Raw genomic sequence first — 24342 nt, 5'->3', positions numbered from 1 at the left:
AAAGGAGGTACTTAAGTTTCTAGAATAGAATCTCGCCAGAAATAGATCAAACATTGCTATGATATAAATTTTAAATCTAAAACCTAAGCATTATAAACTATATCATCCTGTAAAGAACAATAAATGTTTCAAAATATTCTTTGGTACAAGGCAATAGTTCTGAGTATAGGAGGGTGCATGGAGTCTATAAAAAAATTAAAAAAGTGTACAAGGCAAAATGATACTAAATGAATTTTTTAAAACAAGCTTAGTTTCTATCCTAATGGTCACTGTAACAAAAAATTTCCCTTAAAAATAGAATCAAAGGATAAAGAATACATTATGATCGGAATGTGTTTGAAAACCCTTTAAATGGGTAAGCCCACACACAAATGGCCGAGAAATTTTGTAAGTGAAAATATAGGCTATTGCATTACCTTCAATTGGCTGATAGATGATCCTAAGCCTCTTGTGTAAAGTTCCATAATGCCATAGGAACAGAATGTATCACGAACTCTAAAATAAAAAAAAGAACAAATTAGAAATTATTAAAAAAATAACAAAATTTTACTTATTTTTATTATTATATAGAATGAATTATAACCTTTGTATTGCCTAATTGTTGACAACCAAAGGGTAGGATTAATTTCAACTTCAGATGGTGGGATTAAAATGGTATGGTGACCTGAATAAACACTAAAGTAAAAAAATATATGTCTTAATGCGAAAGAAATTAGCAATACATGCAGTGATGGCTTCTTACAATAAAAATATTTAAATTTTCATTAAATATTTTCATTTTATTTAAATATAATTATCAACAATTTCTAAAATGCATTTAAAAATTACTTCAACCTTAAAATTTGCATATCAAATATAGAAGAAATATAAGAGAAAGTTAAATTCATCAATAAATGATTCTTTTTTAATTTAAGAGTAATTTTCTTTCTCTCGTAGCATATCAAAAATGTTTTAGCATACTTTTTCTTAAAGAGTTCAGTCCTATCAATAAATACGCATCAATTCCATTTTTATTAAAAACAAAATATCAGTATTTAGCTTTTATAAAGCTTACTTACAGTTTCTGTAGAAGCACAAAACAGTCCAGTTGTAATTACTAAATTTGTTGTCATTTCTTTTGAGCATAAAAAAACTTTGGTTGGGAAAACACACTCCAACACCAAAGTTCAAGTATCAACAAAACAAAATGTGCCATTTTTGTAATAGTGCCGGCAAAAAAATATATGAATGAAAATCTTGGCAAGGTCATGACAACTATAAATGCAAAAGTTTTTTACACCACTGCAGCAAGAACAGAATAATAAAGACAAAATTTCTTTAGTTTTTGATATTCGAAACTTGATTATTTTGAGTCAACAATAAAAAAAAAGGATACCTTTAAGTACAAAGCTTCATGAAAAAGTATTGAGAACTTTAAGATAATAATTAAAACTCTTTTCTTATAACACATTTAATTTAAGAAGTACTTCTGGCAAAAAGTTTTAAAAATAATCTTAGACACAAATTATAATAATTTTGATAAAATAATTTTAGTCAATTTGGAGGAAATGTTGTATTAATTTTTTTTAAAAATATTTCCTTCATGTCAACGCATGTGTAAACAGTTTATTTATATATTTATTTTGCTATCACTGTTGATCTGATCTTTGAATTTCAGAGATTAAACAAAAAATTTCAACAAAAATATTAAAACCAAAATGTTTTTGTGTATGTATATGGAGAGAAAAGAATGCAACCAATCATAAGATAGTAAAAGAATTTCTTTCGCATTTATCAAGCCTAAAGGTTGAAAAGTTATTAAAATCTTTGTATCATAAGAATAAATTGTTAACAATTTCCCACTAAATGAATTTTCCATCGCTATGGAGATCACAGCTATAGCGACTATATGCAATTTTTATGTTATGAAAATTTTAATTTCTAAGAATTGCAATATATTTTTAGCAGAAAATACAAAAATAGATGATAATTTTAAAATGTTTATTATGCATTGCATCCTTTAATATATTTAATAATATGACAATAACAAAATGTTGATCATCTGCATAATAACACAGTAGAAAAAAAGCACTAAATATAAGAGTAATATAATAGTGATAGAAATAGACTTTCTAAAACATTATTAGTGTGAAAGTCAAAGAAAATTATTTAACTTATGGAGAGGCTTTAAGGAAGCAACACTTGTAAAGAGACTCAAAAATGATAATCAAGAGCCTTACATTGAAAATATTAGACTGAAACAACTTAATTTTCCGAATAATTACTACATAAATTAAAGTAAGAGAATTAACTCTCAAAAAAACTTTTTTATTTTTACCAGAATTTTTTTTTTTTTTTTTTTTTTTTTTTGCAAAATGAAAATATCAGGAGCTGGTTTTTAAAAATAATTGCTTTTGCAGATTTTGTTATTTAATTCTCAGAAACTTCAATAGAAATGTATAATACTTCATGCTGTTATATGTTTCAAGTAGAAGACTTTATAAATAAAGTTAACAAGACAAGGATTAAATGAAAACCTCATTCATTCATTGACTAAATTAAAAACATAATTTAAAATTTTATTTTATAATCTTCTCTTAATTGAACGGATTTTATTCACTATTCTGATGTCAGATATATTTTTTTAAATGCCTCGACTTACAAAATTCAATATAAATCCTCCTTTTGCTTGTATAACACATGTAAAAAAATCGGAAATGATTTAAACTATTTAAGAGGAAAAAAAAACTTTACTAATTTAATTGATGTGAGTAAAGTTAAGAAGTTATCTATTCAAACACCATAAGGTAAAACCTAAACCACAGTAAGGATCAAGGTAAAAAGCTATATGTCTTGATGGATATAATTCACAGGCAAGTTTCATACTTGTACAGAAAAAGGTTGATGCTGCATGGGACAGCTTTATCGTTAATATGAAGGACTTTTTCAAATAGTTATTTCTACGCTTTTCCAAGTGATTTTAAATAATAGCCTTTTCACGAGTTTTTTCTGGTGTTATCGTAAATCTAAATGACTTTTAAGCAGTTATTACTACTTTTCAACGATATTTCAAAAATGTCATTTTTTATTATTTGTCAAGTTTAAAATTGTCCACCATAGCATATATACCCATGCTATCAGGTATATATATTAATATACATTAAAAAATTCACAACAGACCAATTGGTTATCTGAAATGTTCCGTTAAAAAGTACAATAAAAACGGAAAAAATAAAAGTTAAACCCTTATATCGTTACATGGTGTGCGTCTTTTCATGTTGGCTGCTTAATCAGAGCTCCGATGCATCAAGATGATGGCTGCTATACCGGTGCACTGACTTACGCTTTAAATTGAGCTTAGAGAGCCGCGATGGCTCAGGGGATAGATCGTTCGCCTTCCAATGAGGAGTACCGGGTTTGGATCCCAGTCGATACGAACTCCACATCCGGCTTGCACCGATCACAGTGCTGACGTGAAATATCCTCAGTGGTAGACGGATCATGAGTTAGAGTCCCCTTGCCGTCAGGCTAACCGTGGGAGGTTCTCGTGGTCTTCCTGTTCCTGAAACGCAAATGCGGGTTAGCTCCATCAAAAAGTCCTCAACGAAGGCAAATTTCTCCCAATACTCGATCCAGAAGTTCCCTTGTCTTCTGGATTGGGTTCAAAATTACAAGGCTAAGGAGCTGAAAATTAGTCGTCGTAAACCTATAAAATTGAGTCGGCTGTTCAACGACGGTTATAAAATAAAAAATAAAATTGAGCTTAGAAACTATGCATACTCCAGACGTTCGACAAAAACACAATTTTTATCTGAAAAACAAACTAGAGAGCTATTTTCCTACAAAACAGTAGGCTTCTAAAATAAACATCAGGCTATGTGCAGAATTATTAATTGTTATTGAAAAACAAATTAACTGACTTTTTCAATATCGCTTGCAGTGGAAAAAATAATTCAATAAAGGCACAAAAGTCGGACTAACCGGAGAATGTATAACATGGAGTATAGAATTTAAGGCACTGATACTGTAGCTTTATTTTTCTTGGAGCAAGAGTTTCAAAAAATAGTGTTAAACTAAATAAAGAGAAGGATAAATACCTCATATCTTGACGTGAAGTAGAAACTTTATCTTTGGATTTACCAATGATGGGAACATCTGAAAATAGCAAATCAACAACATCAAATATTCATACTTACATACACATGCAACATTTTAGACTTTCAAATTCATGATTTTCCATGACTAATTCGAAGAGTTTTTCATAACTTAATGTTACTATTTTCTCCGACAAAAACACAACAATAAATTTAAAAAATCATTATATTAACATTAATCGAAATGGTAGGTATAAGCAAAACTGTTATACTCTGCATCCACACACATATATATATAGATTTTAAATTTAAAAAAACAGAGTAAAGAAAGAGTTGAAGCAATAAAAAAGTTGAAAAAATACATAAGGAATTTTTTTTTTCTTTTTCTCTGCATAATTATATTCTAAGGATACTTTTCTTGTTCATCGGAAAGAAAAGAAAGACTTAATTTTTCTGATCGCATTTCGGAATAAAAAAAATTCGGCAATCACTGGCTTGCTTCAGTTAGAATTTTCAATTGATAACATAAAAAAATAAATAATGACAAAAATTCTGAAATCACAGAAGTTTAAAAGATAATTCGCTCTAGAAATCTTTTTTCTTTCATTTTCATTTTGAAAGAACATGATGAAAACATTTTATATTTTAATAAAATATGACTGTTAGTGGGGATTTTGTTACAAATTTAGATATTCACAACACCATGAAATTGTATAGGGGTGGGGGTAAATTCTATTTCGAAAATTAGATTTTTCGGCGACCAAAAACCATGACTTTCCATGATTTTTCTCAAAAAATAGATAAAATCATGACATTTCATGACAAATTTTATTCAATAACGAACCTCATGAGTTTCCATGATTTCTCATACTTTCCAGGTACACAGATACCCTGCATACACTTACACATAATACATACACTTAAATTCTAGTCAAAAGAAACTTACCAGCTTTTTTATCTTCTATCAAAGGTTGAGTAGCCACGGGCACAATTTCGATATCGACAGGCAATTCTGAAGGTTCTATCGTGTACCAACGCAAAGTTTTTTCCTAACCAACAATAGAAACTGACAAGCCTGAAAAGAAATGCGTTAATGAGCAATGAAAGGGAGGACTTTAGTCATCTTGTTATTGTAATCTAAACTAACGGACTTTCCAGCTCATTATGGTTTGTAGTGTAAATGGTACTCTGTTCAAGTTATACGAGAGAGGTCGGGGGTTCGTGTCCCAGCTAAAGAGATAGAATTTTATCAAATAGAATTATACGTAGGGATTATTTTTTTAACATAAAACATATTTATTGAAAAAACGTTGCAATAAATATGCTTTAATAACTAATTTTTTTTTATTTATAATAAATTTAAGTTCTCATTAAACTTAATTATGGAAATATAAACAAAACTATATTATCAGGATTGTTTAAAAAAGAAAAAAATAACTATTTATTACTTAACTATAATCCATTGAATTTCAAATAATCAGAATGCATACGAAATAAATTTCGTATTTTTAATAGAATGATTTTCTAGTTATGTAATAAATAGTTTTTCTTTTTTTTTAACTAGTCTAACATATTTTTGCTTACATTTTCATAATTAGATTTAATAAAAAATTAAAATTATTTATTATAAAATTGAAAAAAATTCAGTTAGTTTATCAAAAAATTTAAAGTGACAATATTTTTTAAAAAAAAAGTAATCAATATACTTTGATAAAAAAAAATTAAAAATTAAATACTTAGCTTTTTTTTGCTTTTGAAAGTTTACATTTTTTTTAAATAATTTAAATTAAAGTATAATATAAACAGAATGAAATATACCAAATAGTTCTTAGAACGGAAATCTAGAGATGAAAATCAAGTGGCTCATCTGAAATTTGAACTCACAACTTCTCCGGTGGAAAACGGATAACCTAACCATTAAACTACAAATCCATACATTGTTAGTTTAAATGAACTGAAACCTTAATGTGACTTATTTAGCCCCCAGGGACTGAACCAACAGTTAGCTTTTACCCTATAGAATGTCTTTGTATTTAAGAATTATTTAATTTTAATAGAAATTGTACAGTTGTGTACTTCATGTCTAAGTGAAAAAAAGACAAGCAGCATTTACTTTAATTTAGTAACATCAGCTTGGAACAATATGGCATAAATAGAAAACTGTTCACATTAGAAACCATCTTTACACTAAAAATTTCAATAATATAACCCTGTATATTCAAGTATCCTTTCTCTAAACTATTGCAAATATAAATTTCAAAACTTTACCCGGGTTACCACTCAAATCTTCCTTAAAGTGCTTTTTTTAATCGCTCAAAAATATTTTCAAGCACTAAACACATTAACAAAATGCAAAATAATTTGCAAAGACTTTACATGATCATGATAAAATAACTAGTTTCTGACAAAGAACTCTTTTCTTGATTATATGCTTTTACTTAAAACGCAGCGAAAAGCAACATGGCAAAGAAAAAAAAAGTTCGAAAAGGGAAAATTAAGCACTTTTTAAATTGCCTTATGAAAAAGGTAGTTTTAATTCTTTTTAAAAAACGAAAATCGTAAGTAAGCACCTTTAAGCATTTTTTAAAAACGATATGCACCATGCATTATACACAATATATTAAAAGGAAACACAATTATTGTGCTCTTGTGTGAGCTATATTAGGCTAACTATGTTAGTTTTAATTGCTGGAAAGACTAGGAGGAAAAAAAGGAACAGCTGAACATATTTAAATAATGGATAATTAGGAAACTGTACATATTTTCCATTTGGAAACCATCTCTGGCATAGTTGATTGTATACTAAAAAATTAAGTTTTTTTAAAACATCACTTCATACCTACTTTCACTAAACTATTGTAAATATAAATTTGAAAGCTTCATTTATAAATTTAATGAACGAAAGAGATGTACCATTCAAGATGAATTAGGAGTAAAGTCCTTTTTGCTTCTGATATAAGATATTTAAATAGTAGGTTGATCTCACTTCCTCATCACAATCCAGGAGGCTCCTCTGCAGAAAGAAAGGAAGGAAAGAAGGAAGCTCTTCACAGTGAGCGCCAAACTTAGCCAAGGAATTCACAGCAGCTGCAAAATAAATGTATATACTTTCAAAACAATGATCAATCACATGAATGTAATACATACCTGCCAATATTGAAGAAATGAAATTACAGAGATTTTACTAGCAACATTTACTAGGCTACGAGTAAAATTTTGAAAAAAGTCCCACAGTTAGCTTGACTGCAAGGAGAACTTAAACTAATAACACTCAACATACTGCAGTACTAACAATAGCACTATCTGTTGAGGAATAAGACAATTATTTTTGCCATCAGCGGATATTTTATTGGGTAAAATTTATTTTAAATAAATTTCTTCAAAAAATACAGAGAAATTTTAGAATATATGGGTTAACAGGTTATAGTCGTAAAATACAGGAGTCTTCGTTAAAAAACGGGACACTGGACAGGTAAAATATCGCTTTGCTTCACAAGAGATATGGGGCAGTGAGAACAAAAAAATACGATTATTAAATAAGGTTGTTCAAACTTTTTTTCCTTTCAAAAAAGTTTATAAAAGTAATTTTATGTTTAAGTTGTAAATATTATTATGCTTTAATGTACATGGAATATCTTAACCTGGCTACCATGCTCATAAATGAAACGAATTCTTGAATATTTCTTTTCTTCTTCAAATTATGTGCCATGCAAATAAATGTCTTTATTGCTCCATTTTGTTTCGCAATGTTGCCATATTTATACTAAATTTCAATAAACACCCATCCACACACACACACACGAAAAAAATTCTATGCTTTTCATACACCTAATATTTATATATTTTTAAGGAGCAGCAAGCATTTATGTATGTGCATATATAATGACAAAAACTACAACCAAAAAATTGCATTTACATTAAAAACTTTGAAAAAGAAACAAAATGCATAAAACTCAGGAAAATGAAGAAAGAAAAAATTGCATTATAAAAGAACTAATGTTGTCAACATTTAAATCTTTAATAACAATGTCTAACATATGTTGTGTTAGTAATGTGATGGTTAGTTATTAAGCACTTTATTCCATGATGATCTACTCTTATTAACTGGCACTCATTATTTTGGTACTTTTTAATTCGTAAATAGACTAAAGACGAATCTCCCTCACACTAGCAAAACACTGTTTGATAGGTTAACCATGGAGCCAAAGAATAGATGCTGTCTATTTTTCCAGAAGTCAATGAGTGCAGCAGTTTGCCAAACCAATGAGCTGAGACTGTGCAAACTACAAACGAGGTTGGAGAATAAAAATAGCAGTTACTGCAGGTTCAAAAAATGTTCCTCTATTTATGTTTTAGTGCAATTTTTATTTGTAAAGTAAAAAGTAATTTAAAATTGTTTCTTTTTGTTACATTTAATAGACTATATTACTTCAATAAATGAGTCAAACTTAAAAGATATGCTAAATCAATCTTTTATTATTCCTAATTAAATTTAGTTTAATTTCTTAATGTTTATTTCACAGGTTAAAATAAAATTAGTTTTTCTTCTTGATTTTGAGTTTAACAAATTATAAATTAAAATGATAATTAAACTTAATTACGTTTAAGGAAAACTTTCTACCGTTATGTCCCCAGTAGTAAAGACCCTCCAGCCTATGATTTTTCATCTTAGATTTCTTAATATTTTTAAAAAGTAAATCGAGATGACTCCTTTTTAAAAACATTACTAAATTTGAATAAAGAGCTAAATAGAGAGAATACCACAAAGAGCAACAACTAAAGATTGTTTCAGTTAGAATTTTAAATTGATAAAATAAAAAATAACAAAAATTCTGAAATCACACAAATTTAAAAGATAATTCGCTCTGGAAATGATGTTTTTTCTTTCATTTTTTGAAAGAACACCATAATTTTTAAAGAACAGGATAAAAATATTTTATATTTTAATAAAATATAACTATGAATGGGGATTTTGTTACAAATTTAGATATTCGGAACTTCATGAAATTGGAGGGGGAGGGGTGTAGATTTCATTTTAAAAATTAGATTTTTCGGCGACCAAAATCCATTATTTTTTTAAAGAAATAATTAAAATCAAGACATTTCAAGACAAATTTTGTTCAATACTGAAATCCATGACTTTCAAGATTTTCCAGGTGCGCAGATACCCTGCTTAGAATAGCTTCCGATATTGGACTGAGATTGAAGTGTTCAAGCATTTCTATCTAGGTCCCTTATAGGCTTATAATGTTGGTTAAATATTGGGGTGTCTATACATTATAATATTGGTCCTAGATATAAAGGAATCTTGTTCTAATAATGGAAGTCCTTCTAGGACCAATACTTAAAAATCCAGACATCCCAATGTTAAACCCTGGGTGTATGTTCTTATTGAGGCAAATTTTAGCCCAACTCTGAAGTACAAAAGAAAAAAAAATCAAAGTTGAGTTACATTTGGCATCTTCGCATGATACGCTACATATTGCAACGAAATATTTTCAAAAAAAATTGTGTTTTTGTCAATTTTCGAAAATTCTATTTTAGCGTTTATAGCATAGAAAGAAAAATAGTTGCGAAGCCACTTTCTACGTTGTTTCTTCAAATGTACTGCAAAACTGAGGCCAAATTAAAACTGATGCTTGAGTAACGTTTCGGCCATTACTTTTTATTGGTGAGGCGGCTAATAAAAGATTTTGGAGCAATTTTTTTTAAATATTTTTTTAAAATTTTTTATTTTTATTTTTACAAACGTTTTTGAAATGAAAGTTTTTGATGCCAAATATAGGCTTACTGTTACGGGCTAACTCTGCGTTGTTAAATTTGAAATTTCCCCTGAAAAGTCTTGGATTTTTAGTTAACAAAAAAATTTATTAAGAAACTGTTTTCGCCGCTCTCTTTAATCGAGTTATTTTATTTTATAACTATCGAGGAACAGTCCACCCAGTTTTGGGGTTTACGACTACTAATGTTCAACTCCGTCGCCTCGTAATTTTGAACCCTATCCAGCAGACAAGGGACGTCCTGGATCAGTATCCCCAAAGGTATTGATTTGTTATTGGAACATGGAGGACTTTGTGACTCAACAGATTTAACGGGCATCAGTCACCACTTACTACACTGGGAGTTTTCGGGCGGCATGGATCGAACTCACGATCTCTTAGACATGGGTCCAGTGCAGGGGCCCCCACCAGGGGTAAAGGTGGGTGCACGATGCGCCCACTTAAAGCTTGGGGGGAATTTTTACACTAAATAAAACAAATAGTTTGGGGGGTAATTTAGAATTTGCCCAAGAACGCACTCAAGAGCTTGGGGGGGGATGGGGCCACTGGTCCAGTGTCCTACCAACCAGGCTATCTCGGCCTAACGAATATGATTTGGTCGAATGTGGTAATGAACTGTGATTCGGTCAAAAATCGAATATTCGGCTGGAAAAAAATTGACCGAATATCGCATATTCGGGGACAAATAGCAACATATTTTAGCAGCATAACAACACTGAATTTAAACTTTCAGTGCTAAGAATAATTTCACCGTTTACTACACGGGGAGTCTTCGGTCGGTGGGGATCGAACTCTAGACCTCTTGGATATGGGTCCAGTGCCCTACAAACAAAGATTTCCAGACCTTTTAGTTGAGTTAATATTTCTTTAATAACTTTTTATAGGTGGGGTAGGTAACAAAAAGTTTCATTAATTATTTCCTACGATAGGCTAATTTTTGAACGCTAAGTTCAATTTCCTGTTCAATTTCATGATCAGAATTCAGCTGAACTTGTTTTTAGTCATAAATATATTTAGCCTCTGGGGTGCTAATTTTTTTAGCGTTTATTATAAAATCATTATTAATTATTTCAGTTTATGAATATGCGTCACCATTCGTAATAAACATTGCTAAAAGTAAATACCGTTCATTATTCATTGATGAATTAAAAATCATTAAACTTAAATATTGCTTTTTCTTTCCCTCGCAATGCATGCATGCGATTTACTATTTAATAGGTAAAGACAAGCTAACTTACAGGTTTGTATAAATTTTCTTTTTGTGTAAATTTCCAGTTTTCTATGTGCGATTTGTTCTTTTGTTTATTAGATCAAGGTTGGTAGCCAAATCTTTCACCAAAAAATAAGCACTTTTTAAATACTTTGTAAGTACTAGAAATCTTTTTTTAAGAGCTAAAAATATTTACAAAATGCAAACTAGTTATCAAAGACTTTTCATGATCATGATAAAATAACTAGTTTCTGACAAAGAACTCTTTTCTTGATTATATTAGCCATTAAAAAATAATCGAGAGGTTTTTCGGTTTCGATTTCAGAGGGTGGTAAATGAAAGCTTGAAAGTGAGAATATCTTGCAAATTGCAGCAGAGTTCCACATGAGAGTGCAAGAATCTCACCAAATCCAGTTCAGTAAACGTATGTGCGGACCCGTAAGCATTTCATCAAGCATGTAAAATGATAGGCGCTTTCATACGCTACGGACCGACGGAAAGCGGAAATGCATTATGTTTGAATGAACTGTGAAAACGTTGAATAGAACAATGTGAAAACCACGCTTTTGCATAATACGTGGCGAAAATCGACATGGTCAAGAAAAAAATCTTATTTTCGAAAAGGGAAAATTAAGCATTTTTTAAAAACACCCAATACAAAAGCAGCACCTGTCAGGGCTTTTGGAAAACGAAAATTAAAAGTTTACACCTTAAAGCACTTTTTAAAAACCACGTAGATTAGAAATTCGCTTGTTATGACCGTAACTTATGTCTGTATGATGATCGAGGAAAATTTTTAGAGCGATCACGATTTTCTTCCATGGGCTAAAGTTGCTGCTCCCTAATGGTGTTCCGCTGATCCTTATGGTTCCGTAGAAGATTTAAAGGGGTACCGAGACTTTGAACTTTATAACATTTTTGAAACCTATAATTATATTTCGGTACATTAATCATTATTTACTTAATCATTATTTACATCATCATTATTACAATGATTATTTACTTAATATTTCGGATGTCTTTACTGAATTATTTAAAGTAAATTGACAAAAGAAAAGGCACATACTCATGAAAAAATAAATACAAACAACTTATTGATGGACTTACACTAATTTGCATTAGTATGTCCCATTGCGATCTTCAAATCAAAACTAAAGTCGGTAATAAAGAAATGTGCTTTCCTAACAACTAAGTTCTCATCTGGACCTTGCGCCACTAAACCCTACATTCAATTCAATTCAATTCCCTAACAACTAATTTCAACTTAAGTTCCTTTTAGTTTTCATTTCAACGACCTATTTCATTCATTTTTAGACTGAAAACAAATCTATGCCTAGATTAGATTCAGCTTGCTAATTCAACTGTCGGATTACAAACCTAATTTAAGATACGAAAAAATTTTATTCCTACTATTAAATATTTCGAAATTGAAATCGCACTTTATTGGTTAATAAATGTATAATTGTCTTTTAGTAGTTTTTCATAATTAGCAGTCTTTCATGTTTGTAATTTTTAATAATTAGTTTGTACATTCACCTAATGAACTTAATTTATGAAATCGGGGTTCCACAGATAGAAGTTTGATTATTAAGGGTTCCACAAACGGAAAAAAAAATTGTGAACTGCTAGGATAACGTATAATTTCAAATGTTACTTTCAAATAAAAACTTTTAATTAACCAAAATAATCAATGTATTAGAAGTTGGATACAGGATGTTTTGGGTCGTAACCTTTTTGGCGCTTGCAATAACAAAAATTTTTTCACAGGCTGACAATCGCTCACTAGATGTTAATGTTCTGAGAAAAATTAAAACACGTGGTTGTTTGGTCGGTTAATGGGCTAAGACATATTTTTATTCATATTTAACAAATAGTTTTGTTGTTTCAAAATAAGGAGGTTAGATAATAATAACAGCAGCCCTGTACTTGATCCTTAAGGAGCCTACCAGTTGACAGCTGCGGCCAGAAATTTTATTTGAAGAGAAAAATTATAAGGAAGTTAAACTCAAACCTTTCTTTCTAGATCATAAATATGTTAAAACTTGTTTTAGACAGAACTTTTTGTCGTGTGGTCTAACGATTTCTCACATTGCGCCTACGTTTGTGGTTTTCTGTTTTCTTGGTCAGTGAAAATGTGTTTTGAATCTAACCCTTTTTTTAATGTGGGTAAAATTTTTGTTGGATTTAAAATATTTTCGAGATCTGACGAAATACGCAAAGAGTGAAATTAGCATTAATGACCTTATAATTTTGAAGAAAACTTTCATAAAAAGTTTTTATTGCTTTAATAAATTTTTTTTAAAAATTAAGTGTACATGGCATGTAGAGTGCGAAAAATTAAAAAGAGTCCACCCTTAATGATTTTGATCTAATCATCGATTTTCATGTGCTAAAACCAGAGTGCGTAGCCAAATTCAACAAAAAATAAGCACCTTTTAAGTGCTCAAAAAATATTTGTGAGCACTTTAAAAAATATCATAATTAGGATATGAGCACTAAAAAAAATTTTCTCTTCCTATTGTTGGAAGTTCCTCTTATATGCATTAACAAAATGCAAAATAATTTTCAAGAACTTCATGTGATCATGATTAAATAGTTAGTTTCTAACAAAGAACTCTTTTCTTGATTACATTTGCCACCATAAAAAAAACTAATTCCCAATTTTAAGCATATTTAATATTGAGCGAACCATTATATTTCTTAAATCAGTACTAATTACTTTATTTAATAAGGTAAAGAAATTTATTAAAAATTATAATTAATTTAACTATTATTTATAAAGGTTCACAAGTGTATTTTTTAGATTTAAATATAAGTTATTTATAAAAGCATATTCAACAAAACATTGACAAGATTATGTTATTGATTATATTGAATTTATAGAGATAAGTAAAGAATTAAGCAAATTAAGAAAATTTAAATAAATTGGTATTACAAATGTAGATTAGAGTATGACCCCTAATAATTTTTATTAAAATTTGCTACTTGGTTTAAGCACTTCTCTCATGTAATGATTAAAAAGTAATAATTTTGAAATGTAAATAAACGACTTTTGAAACAAAACATTTTTGTCAGGAGTAAATTCATAATATTTAACAAACACTAATTCATAATATTTAACAAACTTGAGATGATTGAATTTTTTTATCTCAATTGTTTTTAAATCAAATAATGAAGAAATGAATTTAGAGTTTTTTGGAATAACATAAGATTTTCTGCTGCATTTAAAATAGTGAAAGCCCCTAACTTCATACTTTTTTAATTGATTGATTTGTTGATTGAATGTAGGGTTTAATGGCACAAAGTCTAAATAAGGACATGCTGCGGAAAACAATCCACACTTTTTTAAATCTTGCCTTTAAGCAGGGGTCTGTCCAGACATTTTGTAAAAGGTCCGTTTTTCGTGAAATTGTGAAAAAATTACTCACATTCTTTCAACCAGGGTCCGCTTTTATGAATTTGTGCAAATAGGGTCCGGTTATTGCAAATAACTTTTTCAAGGAGTTTTTAAATTGTTAATAGATACAAGATTATGCTCGGCACTGTAAAATTATAATTAAAAAAATTAAAATTTTCAAAAATAAACAGCAATTGCTGCTTCTAAATTAGAGATGCAACATGCAAATATTTGGTATTTAGCCCTTGCTGCTGAACGCAGAATATTCATTTCGGCCTAATAATGGAAGAATCGTCTGCCGAAGACAAAACTTAATTCGTTTACATCCATCTTTCTTGTTTTCTGCCCTGGGAAGGGTTTATTCGATTAACAAAATAATAATGAAGATAAACAAATTTGTGAAGGGTCCGATTAAAAAAAAATCATTTTGTGAAGGGTCCGTTTTTAAGTTAAAATATTTTGTGAAAGGTCCGTTTTTATAAAAAGATATTTTGTGAAGGGTCCGTTAACGGACCCAAATTTCTTCTAAACAGACCCCTGCTTTAAGTATTATTGAGTTTTTTCATAAAACAAAGTAAGAGCACTGAAAATTTTTAAAAGTATTAATACAACAACAAAAAATAATAAAAAAATTAATTAAATGCACGAATTTTTTTTTTTAAATGTGGTAAATTATAGGTGGATGGTCCCTCAGATAAAAATATTGTAACTAAAAATCTCAATCAATTTTTATCTTTATTAAATTAAGGAATAAATACAAGACGGGAATTTAGAGGCAATAAAGTTTTGTAATTCTTGATTGCTCTGGGGATAGCCATCAAAATACGTAATTAGTGAATGATCCCCATGTCAGAGTCAAGGATTATGGTACTGATCTCTACATAATGAGCGCGAGAAGGCCATTTAGCTTGCCAGTGAGGAAGACGATAGCACTTCATCAACGATGAAATTAACAAGAGAAAAAAAATTTTCCTTTGCTATTGGGAGAAAAAATGGCTATGTTTATTTAATCCCAGTGATCAATAAAAATGAGAGAAGTTTTCGATTCAATTTCAGAGGTCGGAAAATGAAGCCTGAAAATTCTGAAATTGAGAATAAAGGCCGCTATACATGAGAGTATGAGAATCCTTCCCATCGAATTCAGCTCAGCATACGCATTTGCGGACAAGCAAATATTTTATCAAACGTGTAAAATGATTGGCAGACTGACGGTAATTCGAAATGGATCGTAGTCGAACGAATTGCGTAAACGATAAATGTTATATTATAACTATACAACAGTCGTTTAACAGCCAATTTTGGTTTTACGACTACTAATGTTCAACTCAGTAGCCTTATAATTTTAAGCCCAATCCAGAAGACAAAGAAACTTCTGGATCCCTAGGGGTATGATTTGTTATGGAACATGGAGGTCTTTGTGACCCGGCAGATTTAACGTATAGCAGTAACCATTTACTATACCGGGAGTACCAGGCTATCCTGTCCAGTGTAAACATCGGGAAAGCCTGGTCGGTAGGGTGCTGGCCCGATGTCCAAGAGGTCGCGGGTTCAATCCTCGCCAGCTGAAGAATGAATTAATGAAAATGGTAGTATATGGTGACTGATGCACGTTAAATATGTCGAGTCTTAAAGTCCTCCATGTTCCTATAACAAATCCATACCTACGGGGGTACCGATCCAGGAGTTCACTTGTCTTCTGGATTGGGTTCAAAATTACAAGGCTACGGCTGTTCAACGATGGGTTCAAAATAAAATAAAATGAGAAAATCACGAGTCGTGATTGCTCAGGAGACAGAGCGTTCGTTTTCCAATAATGCGAACCCAGGCGATATGAATTCCGCATCCAGTTTGCACCAGTCACAGTGCTGACGTTAAATATCCTCAGCGGTACACGGATCATGGGTTAGAGTCCCCTTGCCGTCAGGCTAACCGTGGGAGGTACTCGCTGTCTTCCTCTCCGTGTAACGCAACTGCGGGTTAGCTCAAAGCCTCCGAGATAGGGTGTTCCAGCCGAAATATTGTTTCTACTCTCTTGTTGTGATGTCATTCTCTGGGGGGTTAGATTTTAAGTAGACGAAGGTCGAAAAGAAAGACAGCGGACTGAGGTAGCCATTTAAACCGATTGGAAGCGACCTATTTGAAAAGTGAAATCTTTGAAAAGCAAACCTTTTGAGAAGTAAGTTCACTTTATCTTATTTAAATGTTTCTTCTAATGTATTAGATATATTGTGTTGTTTAAATCAAATTTAATGTTTAAATTAAAAGCTTATTGATTATAATCACACCCTGTAATAATGAGTAACTTATCGAAAAAAATTATTCTTTGTTACGTAGGGTAAACCAACCAGTAAAGGAACATTTCATATGTATTGATTAAAAATAAGAATTTGAAAGTTTTTCTTTAGATTGATTGGTAACGATAGCTTACTGCCAAACAGTAATCATCTAGCAATGTTTCGGATTACCTGGTCAAATAGACTTCTCTGGAAAAAGTTTTGAATTTATTATTATCTCTGCAACACCTTCTTTCTTTGAAAAAACTATAAGGAGAGTGTTTGTATTTATATGTTTGAAGTGGAATTAATTGCATGTAATAGTTTTATTTTTCTCACTGTGAAAAAGAGAATTCAAAATATAGTTATTGAAGTTACGTTTTATTTTTTTAAGCATCATAGCATAATAAAGTACTGAGATAAGGGGGTGTTTATTCACTGGATCACCAAACGATGAAAAACCAGTGAAGGAACAAGTGCTCCTTTATTGTTTTTTTTTTCTAAGTTAATGAAAATAAATAATAAACTTTAATTTTCTTGTACCTTTAGTGATGTTCCGCATTAAAAGTATGTTAAAAATACAAAAAACAACTTCTAACCAGTGAGGGAACAGGCATGTTCCTTTACTGGGCATAGATTTCCCAGTGAACGAACAGTATGTGTTAATATGTTGACACTTTAATTTTCAATTCATGATTACGAAAAAAAGTTAACATTTTCCAAGTATTTATATGTTATAATTTCAAGAATAGGCTTGTTTTTAAATATTTGTATGGCTTATAAATTCATAAAGAGCATTAAAAAATAGCCAAAATTAAGTGTTCCTTTACTGGGTGTTCAGTCACTGGTAAGAGCTGTTCTTTCACTTGGTCTTCTTACTACTTGTTATTTGAACCTCCAAAACTTTAAAACAATATTATGTAAGCTCTCTACATTTCCGTTTACATAATTTGCAATTAGTAACAAATATGTTGACACTGTCATTTAACTAAAATTACGAATTTTGAAATTAATAAGAATTTTTAAAAGGCAAGCGAAGCTTAAATGTTCCTTCACTGGTTTGTTTACCCTTCTAGATTTTATTCTAAATAAATTGTTCATTCCTTTTTCAAGTTATTAAAATGCTAACTCCATCTCTTTATTTTGTATAAAAGTTGCTGATATGATTTATTAGATAGATATTTTATAGATTTCATAGTAATTGAGATTAGTTAAATAACTTTAGATTACATTAAATCTATTTTTTAGCTTTACATCGTATAGATATTGGATTATTCGATGTTATATTGCATTTTTCTCTTATTTGATGTAAAAAAACTGTAATTCTTATTTGTACAACATTTTCCATATTGTATAATTTATTGTTTGTAATATATTAAGTACAAACAAAATTTACAGTACATTTCTGTTAAATATCTTATTTATCAACATATCAATGACAAATAGTTATGTTAATAAAAAATAGTTCTGCTTTGAAACATAATGTGAACATGAGATTTTATGTCATACTTTTTAACTAATCTTGCATGTAATATTGAAGATCAAGCAATAATATTTATTCATTTACATATAAGCTAAACTAATTTTTTATAAATTTTCTTATTCTTCTAATTCTAGTCTTGAATAATTAGTTTTCAGATTTAAATTTTGAGAAGATATCATTTTTATACTTTCCTTTAAGACTTAATATGCGTTTTTAAAATTATAGCATCTTTATTTTGGTTTGCAGTTTTAGTATTAAGTTGATTCTTTTATAATTATTTGACATTTAACATAGTAATGAATAAATATGAATAATATTTACATAAGTACCTCTCAATTGATTTATATAAATTATATGTATAAAATATTAAATGCTTGAATTTTTAATTTAAATTTTCATTAGTGACTAATTGTTATAGTTTCTTGTTTAATTCAAATTTTTAAAAATTCTTTGCAGCTTTAATTCGATTAAGTACATTAAGCAAAGATGAAGTCATATTTTATTATTAAGTATCTTTTATTAAATAGTTTTATTTGTTACCAGGTATGTAATATAGTAGGCAATGCTTGATCCATAAATATTTACTAAGGTCTGGTACCTATAAATTTAATTTTTTACTCATGCATATAAAAACAATTGTTTTTATATATTTTTGTTTTCAGTTTTGAATTATTAGTATAATTTTTCTAGTTTTAAATTCTTGAAACACAGACTACTCATATATACAAAATTTTAATATATGTTCTTAAAATTATACTGTAGTTTTAGTTCAGATTTTCCATTTGGTTTGGTTTGAAACATTATATAAACATGAGGTATTATTTAATTTTTAAGTATTTTCTATTGAGTATTTTCTTATTACGTAACTTCTAAAATAAAAAGCAAGTATTTATCAATGTGCATAAAAGTGTTTTAAACATCAAACCAATTGCTGTTTAATTATATCTTAATTAGTCTATTTCCAGTTTTCAAAAATTAATAAATTTTCTGATTTTACTAACTTAAAACCTAATTTTATCTACATTTAAAATTTTAAGCAGCTTTATTTTTATTTGCATATTAGTTTTGGTTTGAAGCATTTTGTAAACATAAATTTTATATTACTGTTTTGCTTTTCTTTTAATTACCTGACATTTTTTAATAACATTAAAAAACAATAAAGTAACTGTTTCTAGTACTTCAAATAATTTAAATACACAATAAAGCAAAACTAGAAATACATATAGTTTTAATTTTGTTTTACTAGCAAATATTTTTGAAATTTATATATACATTTTATGAAGACTAACACATATGATTGTACTATAAATGACAGTGAAAACAATAAAATAATTTTTTAATGAAAATAATAAAAACTAATTTCAATAGATTAAACATAGCATATTATTTTATGATGTGCTATGACTTTATATATTTTTGCTAAATTTTTAAATATAGGTTTAATATTACTTTGCATCTTTAGTTTATTTCAAAACATTATGCGCATGAAGCTGTACACTTTTTTTAAACTTAGTCAACTTGTAAAATTTTTTTCTTCAATTATTTTATGTCTTACATGCTATCAAGTGATATTATCTACTACACTAATATCCATAGGTGTAATTGTCTGTGTAAAAAATTAACAGACAGTAAGCCATAATTTCAATTAAATAGCAGTAATTCTGTTATTGTTGTTTTTACAATAAATAAGTAAAAAATCTTTAAAATTTATTTTTTTACTTGTAATAAACAAATGTCACTAAGAAAAGATATCACTGACTATAAAAGCTATTACTGGAATTAGTTTTGCTCATAATTTTACATGAAATAAGTATGAAAAGCAATAAGATATTTTTTCACCATTTTAGTTACAGAAAGTGACTATTTTAAAACAAATTATGTAGCTATTTTGTCATGATATTTTGAATCTGTTTCATATACTTTTTTTTTATTTCTTACTTTTCAAGCGTTAGCTTGACCCATATGTTATGAATTTGTTAAAACTGTTTATAAATATATTGAATTATAATTTGAAATTATAATGATGAGATTTAATTTATAATTTTAGATGCCTTTTCAATTAGAAGTATATAAAATTGAGTTTTTTTATTATTTTTTATTTGTTTCGTAAATTCATATCAAATTAGATATTTATTTTTTCGTAAATTAATGGAACGTGCTATATGTATTTCTTTTGCAGATGCCACGGTCATGCTGTGTACCGGAGTACCGTTTTAGTTACGAAGGAGAAACATATACAAATATCACTAGTTTCCCAAAAGATTTTGAATGAAGGAATCAATGGAGGAAACTCTCTTTTCGAAAAGACTTTCAAGTTACTGATTCTACAATTATCTGTTTTAAGTACTTTGAAGAACGCTTTATTGAAAGAGAACATAAAGCAGTAAGAGCAGATGGTTCGATACTTGTTCTACCTCGAAAGAGCACAGACTTAACTTCTGATGCATTCCCCTCTATTTTTCCCAAATTTACCTCATCATTACATAACTAAGGAATTAAGGCCCCCAAAAAGAAAAGCACCAGAAGAAAGAATTATTGCTCTTGAAAGAAAGAGGGGAAGAAGAATTTAAGCAATGGTCTGTTGATGACAAAATTTAAGATTATGAAGATTTTATATAAAACTTTGAAAAGAAGCTGCCAGACCAGTGGATTGTCATTCATAAAAAAGATAATATTTTCATTTTTATTTATGAGTATTGCATTTTTTAATATAGGTAGTACAAAAATCTTTATTTTTGTACAGTTTATCAGCATTATTGTGAATAAAAACTTTTCCAATCGTTAGTATCTTTGTATGGATTTAATTTTAAAATTACTTACTTCATATGGTTTATAGTTTGAGCAGAAAGAGATTACATTATGTATCATTAACAGGATGTATTATTTTTTAATTGAAATTTAATCTTTACATAATAATGATGTGGAAAGAAAGTAAAGCAATATAATTTTCTGCGCAAAAATTGAATCATAAAATAAATTTTTTGTTGCATTATTTACATATTTTTTTTTAAAAAAAATCTTCAGTTTAAAGTGGATTATGAAAAATATAAAATTTTCAATCAACAGATATAAATTATAAATGGATGACAGTAAAAAATATTCGATAGCTTTATTTTCCTAAAAACGATTAATGTGTTTTAAGGACAGTATCATAAGAATGTTAAATAATGAAGTGAAGTTCATTTAAATTATCACTTTCAATTAAGATCTTAAAAAAACTATTCTGACTTGCAAGGGAGACCTAAAATTATTAATCTGAAGAAAAGAAAAAGCAAGGCATTCTTTTCTACCATGTTACCCACTTATTCGTGACGTCATAATTCTTATTTGAAGGCTTGTTCACCCTATCTAAGAGTCATTGGTTAGATCCTCCACAAGGGCAAATTTCTCCCAATACTCGATCCAGGAGTTCCCTTGTCTCATGGATTTGGCTCAAAATTACAAGACTACGTAGTTGAACATTAGTAGTCGTAAATCCATAAAAATTGGGTCGGCTGTTCAACAACGGTTATTAAAATAAAATAAAAGAAGAAAACCACGCATTTTCGCATAATTCGTGATGAAAATCTACATGCTTAAGATAAAATATCTCATTTTGGAAACTTAAGAAATTTTCAAAAACACCCTATAAAAAAAGCACCTTTAAGGGCGTTTAAAAAAACGAAAATCAAAAATAAGCACTTTATAACAATGCTACGCACTCTGTTTAAAATCGTAAAAGTCAGAAAGGAGCCGAAACAAAAATCGTTCGTAATTTTTGTAACAAAATATTTAACTTTAAAAATCTCACTAATTTTTCACAGTTCCCATTTTTTTAGAAAAAGTGCCGAATACAAAAGTGACATAAAAAGAATAACGTTCCTTAGGAACGATTTATAAAAAACGCTGATAAAAAGAAAAGTTAATAAATAAAGTAAGAAAGAAACAGAAAAAAAAGTTGAAAATAACAATTTCCTGCGTTACTGATTATCTGTCTTATCTTACAGGAAAAAAATTGAAAGTAAAAATGCTGTGTTACAATGCTGCGCTATAATTAAAACATTAAAAAAAAAACAAAAGCAGGATAAAGAAAAGGTTCTCAATTCTTAAACAAAAAGTGTTGAAAAGACGACTAAATTATATCTGAATATAATTTTTAAAAAATCAGCAATACAATGCTCATAGTTCTATATAAATTAATCTAGTTTGAATCCTTGAAATTTCGCTTTTCCATTTGCATCTCAGAAATTAAATGAACAAATTTTAGAAATTAAAAATATATGTAAAAAGTATTTCCAATGGTGTATAAAAAGCACACAATTTTAGAGTATTCTTTGTTAAATCTATTCTAATCATCCTCCCCTCACGCCCCCCCCCCAAAAAAACTTTACCGAATGTAGAGTAATGGCCCAATATTCGTTTAATCTCTAATTTGATAGCATACTTAAGTTTCCACGTTCTTCAATGAATAAAAAGAAATAAGGAGTCAGTAACTATGCATCACTGTCATAAATTACTGAATAAGTACATCTACTTATCTCACGTAAAAAAAACAAAAAAAAACAAACAAATTGTTTGTACAAGTGAATTAGCGAAGGCCGGTCAGAGTTCGTAGCCAAATCTCTCAACAAAAAATAAGCACCTTTTAAGTACTTTTTAAGCACTATATACATTAACAAAAGGCAAAATAATTTTCAAAGATTTTACATGATTAGGATAAAATAACTAGTCTTTTCTTGATTATATAAGGCATTATGATCACGAAATTTTCCAGTTCAATATCAGAGGGTGGAAAATGAAGTCTGAAATTGAGAATATCTTGCAAAATGCAACAGTGTTGCACATGAGAGTGCAAGAATCTCACCAAACCCAGATGAGTAGGGGGACATGCGGTTTCGCAAGTATTTCATCAAACATGTAAAATGATTGACGCTTTCTCAAGGTATGGACGACTGTAAGCGGAAATGGATTGTGGTTGAAGGAATTGTGAAAACGCTGAATAGAACAATGTGAAAAGCACGCTTTTGATATACGTCGTGAAAATCGACATGGTAAAGGAAAAAAATCTCATTTTTGAAAGGGGAAAAATTAAGCACTTTTAAAATACACCCAATGTAAAAGCACTTTTCCGGGCTTTTAAGAAACGAAAATCGAAAATAAGCATATTTAAGCTTTTTTTTGAAAAAGCTAAGAACCATGCTGGTAAGATCCCCAAAGAATGAAAGTTGAGGATATACAAGAATCTAGTAAGTGTTAAAGTTATGTTTGAGGGTATTTTTTTTTCGGGAGAAATTTTGAAAATATAATCAAAACAGGAAAATCGGTACTTACCGTACTAAAAATGAAGTGCATTTTTCACAAAGTTCAGTCCCCCAACCCTTATCAGTAAATTCAGATAGTATTCTCAAGAAGTCTCACACATAAATAAAGGGCAGGTACATCAAAGCACACTCCAGTTCACTAGAACAGAGGAAATTAAAGAATAAATATCAATATAAAAACAGATATGAAAAATCAGAGAAATTAAATAACACAGTCAATACTCAATATCGTAGTTTGAGCAGAAATGATTGTTATAATGTGAGAATACTGTCATAGCCAAAAAAATATTTGGGGGGGGGGTATATTTATCGACCATCAGCCTTCATTTTTGAAAAGGAACATGTCTTATATACTAGTGAATTGTAAATGTAATTTTGTAGCGGTAGACACACTACAGTACTCCCCCCCCAGAATTATAGCTGTGACAGAATTCGATGAACGGATAACACTGGTTGATTCATTACTGTTTTGTGAGAAGTCGGGAGAGCTGTATTAAGATCACCCTACTTTTGAGTGCTGATAATGAGAGTTGTATTAAGTTCACGATAGTGGTCGCTCCTGTGTTGCCTTCAGCAGTAGAGTGAATACGTTGTGTGTGATCGAGACTGAGTAGCAACAGCTCGAGGTGGATATTGTAACAGTCACAAGTAGCAAGTCAACTGTGGACCATCCATCGAAGTTCAAATTGAAGTGGGAGTTTCTTGTCCAAGCAGGCATGTTCACATCACGTCCGAGTCCTCAATGTGGAGATATATCATGTCAACCTTCATCTGCGAACAGGTACCCCAACGTAGAATCAAGTTAACATGTCTTATTTACAAGTGA

At 29.4% G+C, this 24342-nt stretch overlaps 1 protein-coding gene across 2 annotated transcripts in view; it reads right to left on the bottom strand.

The window, feature by feature from the left end:
* The window catches only part of LOC147812587 (disco-interacting protein 2 homolog C-like), a 76837-nt gene extending 53180 nt beyond the window's left edge, over window positions 1–23657 (bottom strand). For both annotated transcript variants that reach the window (XM_087161940.1, XM_087161941.1), the window contains exons 1-5: window positions 23527–23657; window positions 6987–7160; window positions 5020–5148; window positions 4077–4134; window positions 417–495 (exon numbers count right to left, since the gene is read on the bottom strand). In XM_087161940.1, coding sequence (XP_087018066.1) covers window positions 417–495; window positions 4077–4081 — 84 coding nt within the window. In that variant the 5' untranslated portion in view covers window positions 4082–4134; window positions 5020–5148; window positions 6987–7160; window positions 23527–23657. The remainder of the gene's footprint in view (window positions 1–416; window positions 496–4076; window positions 4135–5019; window positions 5149–6986; window positions 7161–23526) is intronic.
* Window positions 23658–24342: the final 685 nt, after the last annotated feature.

The sequence above is a fragment of the Parasteatoda tepidariorum genome, chromosome 4 (genome assembly GCF_982258835.1).
Source record: "Parasteatoda tepidariorum strain Cologne lab strain chromosome 4, Ptep-v5.0, whole genome shotgun sequence".
NCBI lineage: Eukaryota > Metazoa > Arthropoda > Arachnida > Araneae > Theridiidae > Parasteatoda > Parasteatoda tepidariorum.
The sequence above is the reverse complement of the archived record's forward strand: the minus strand, read 5'-3'. Positions and strand labels throughout refer to the sequence as shown.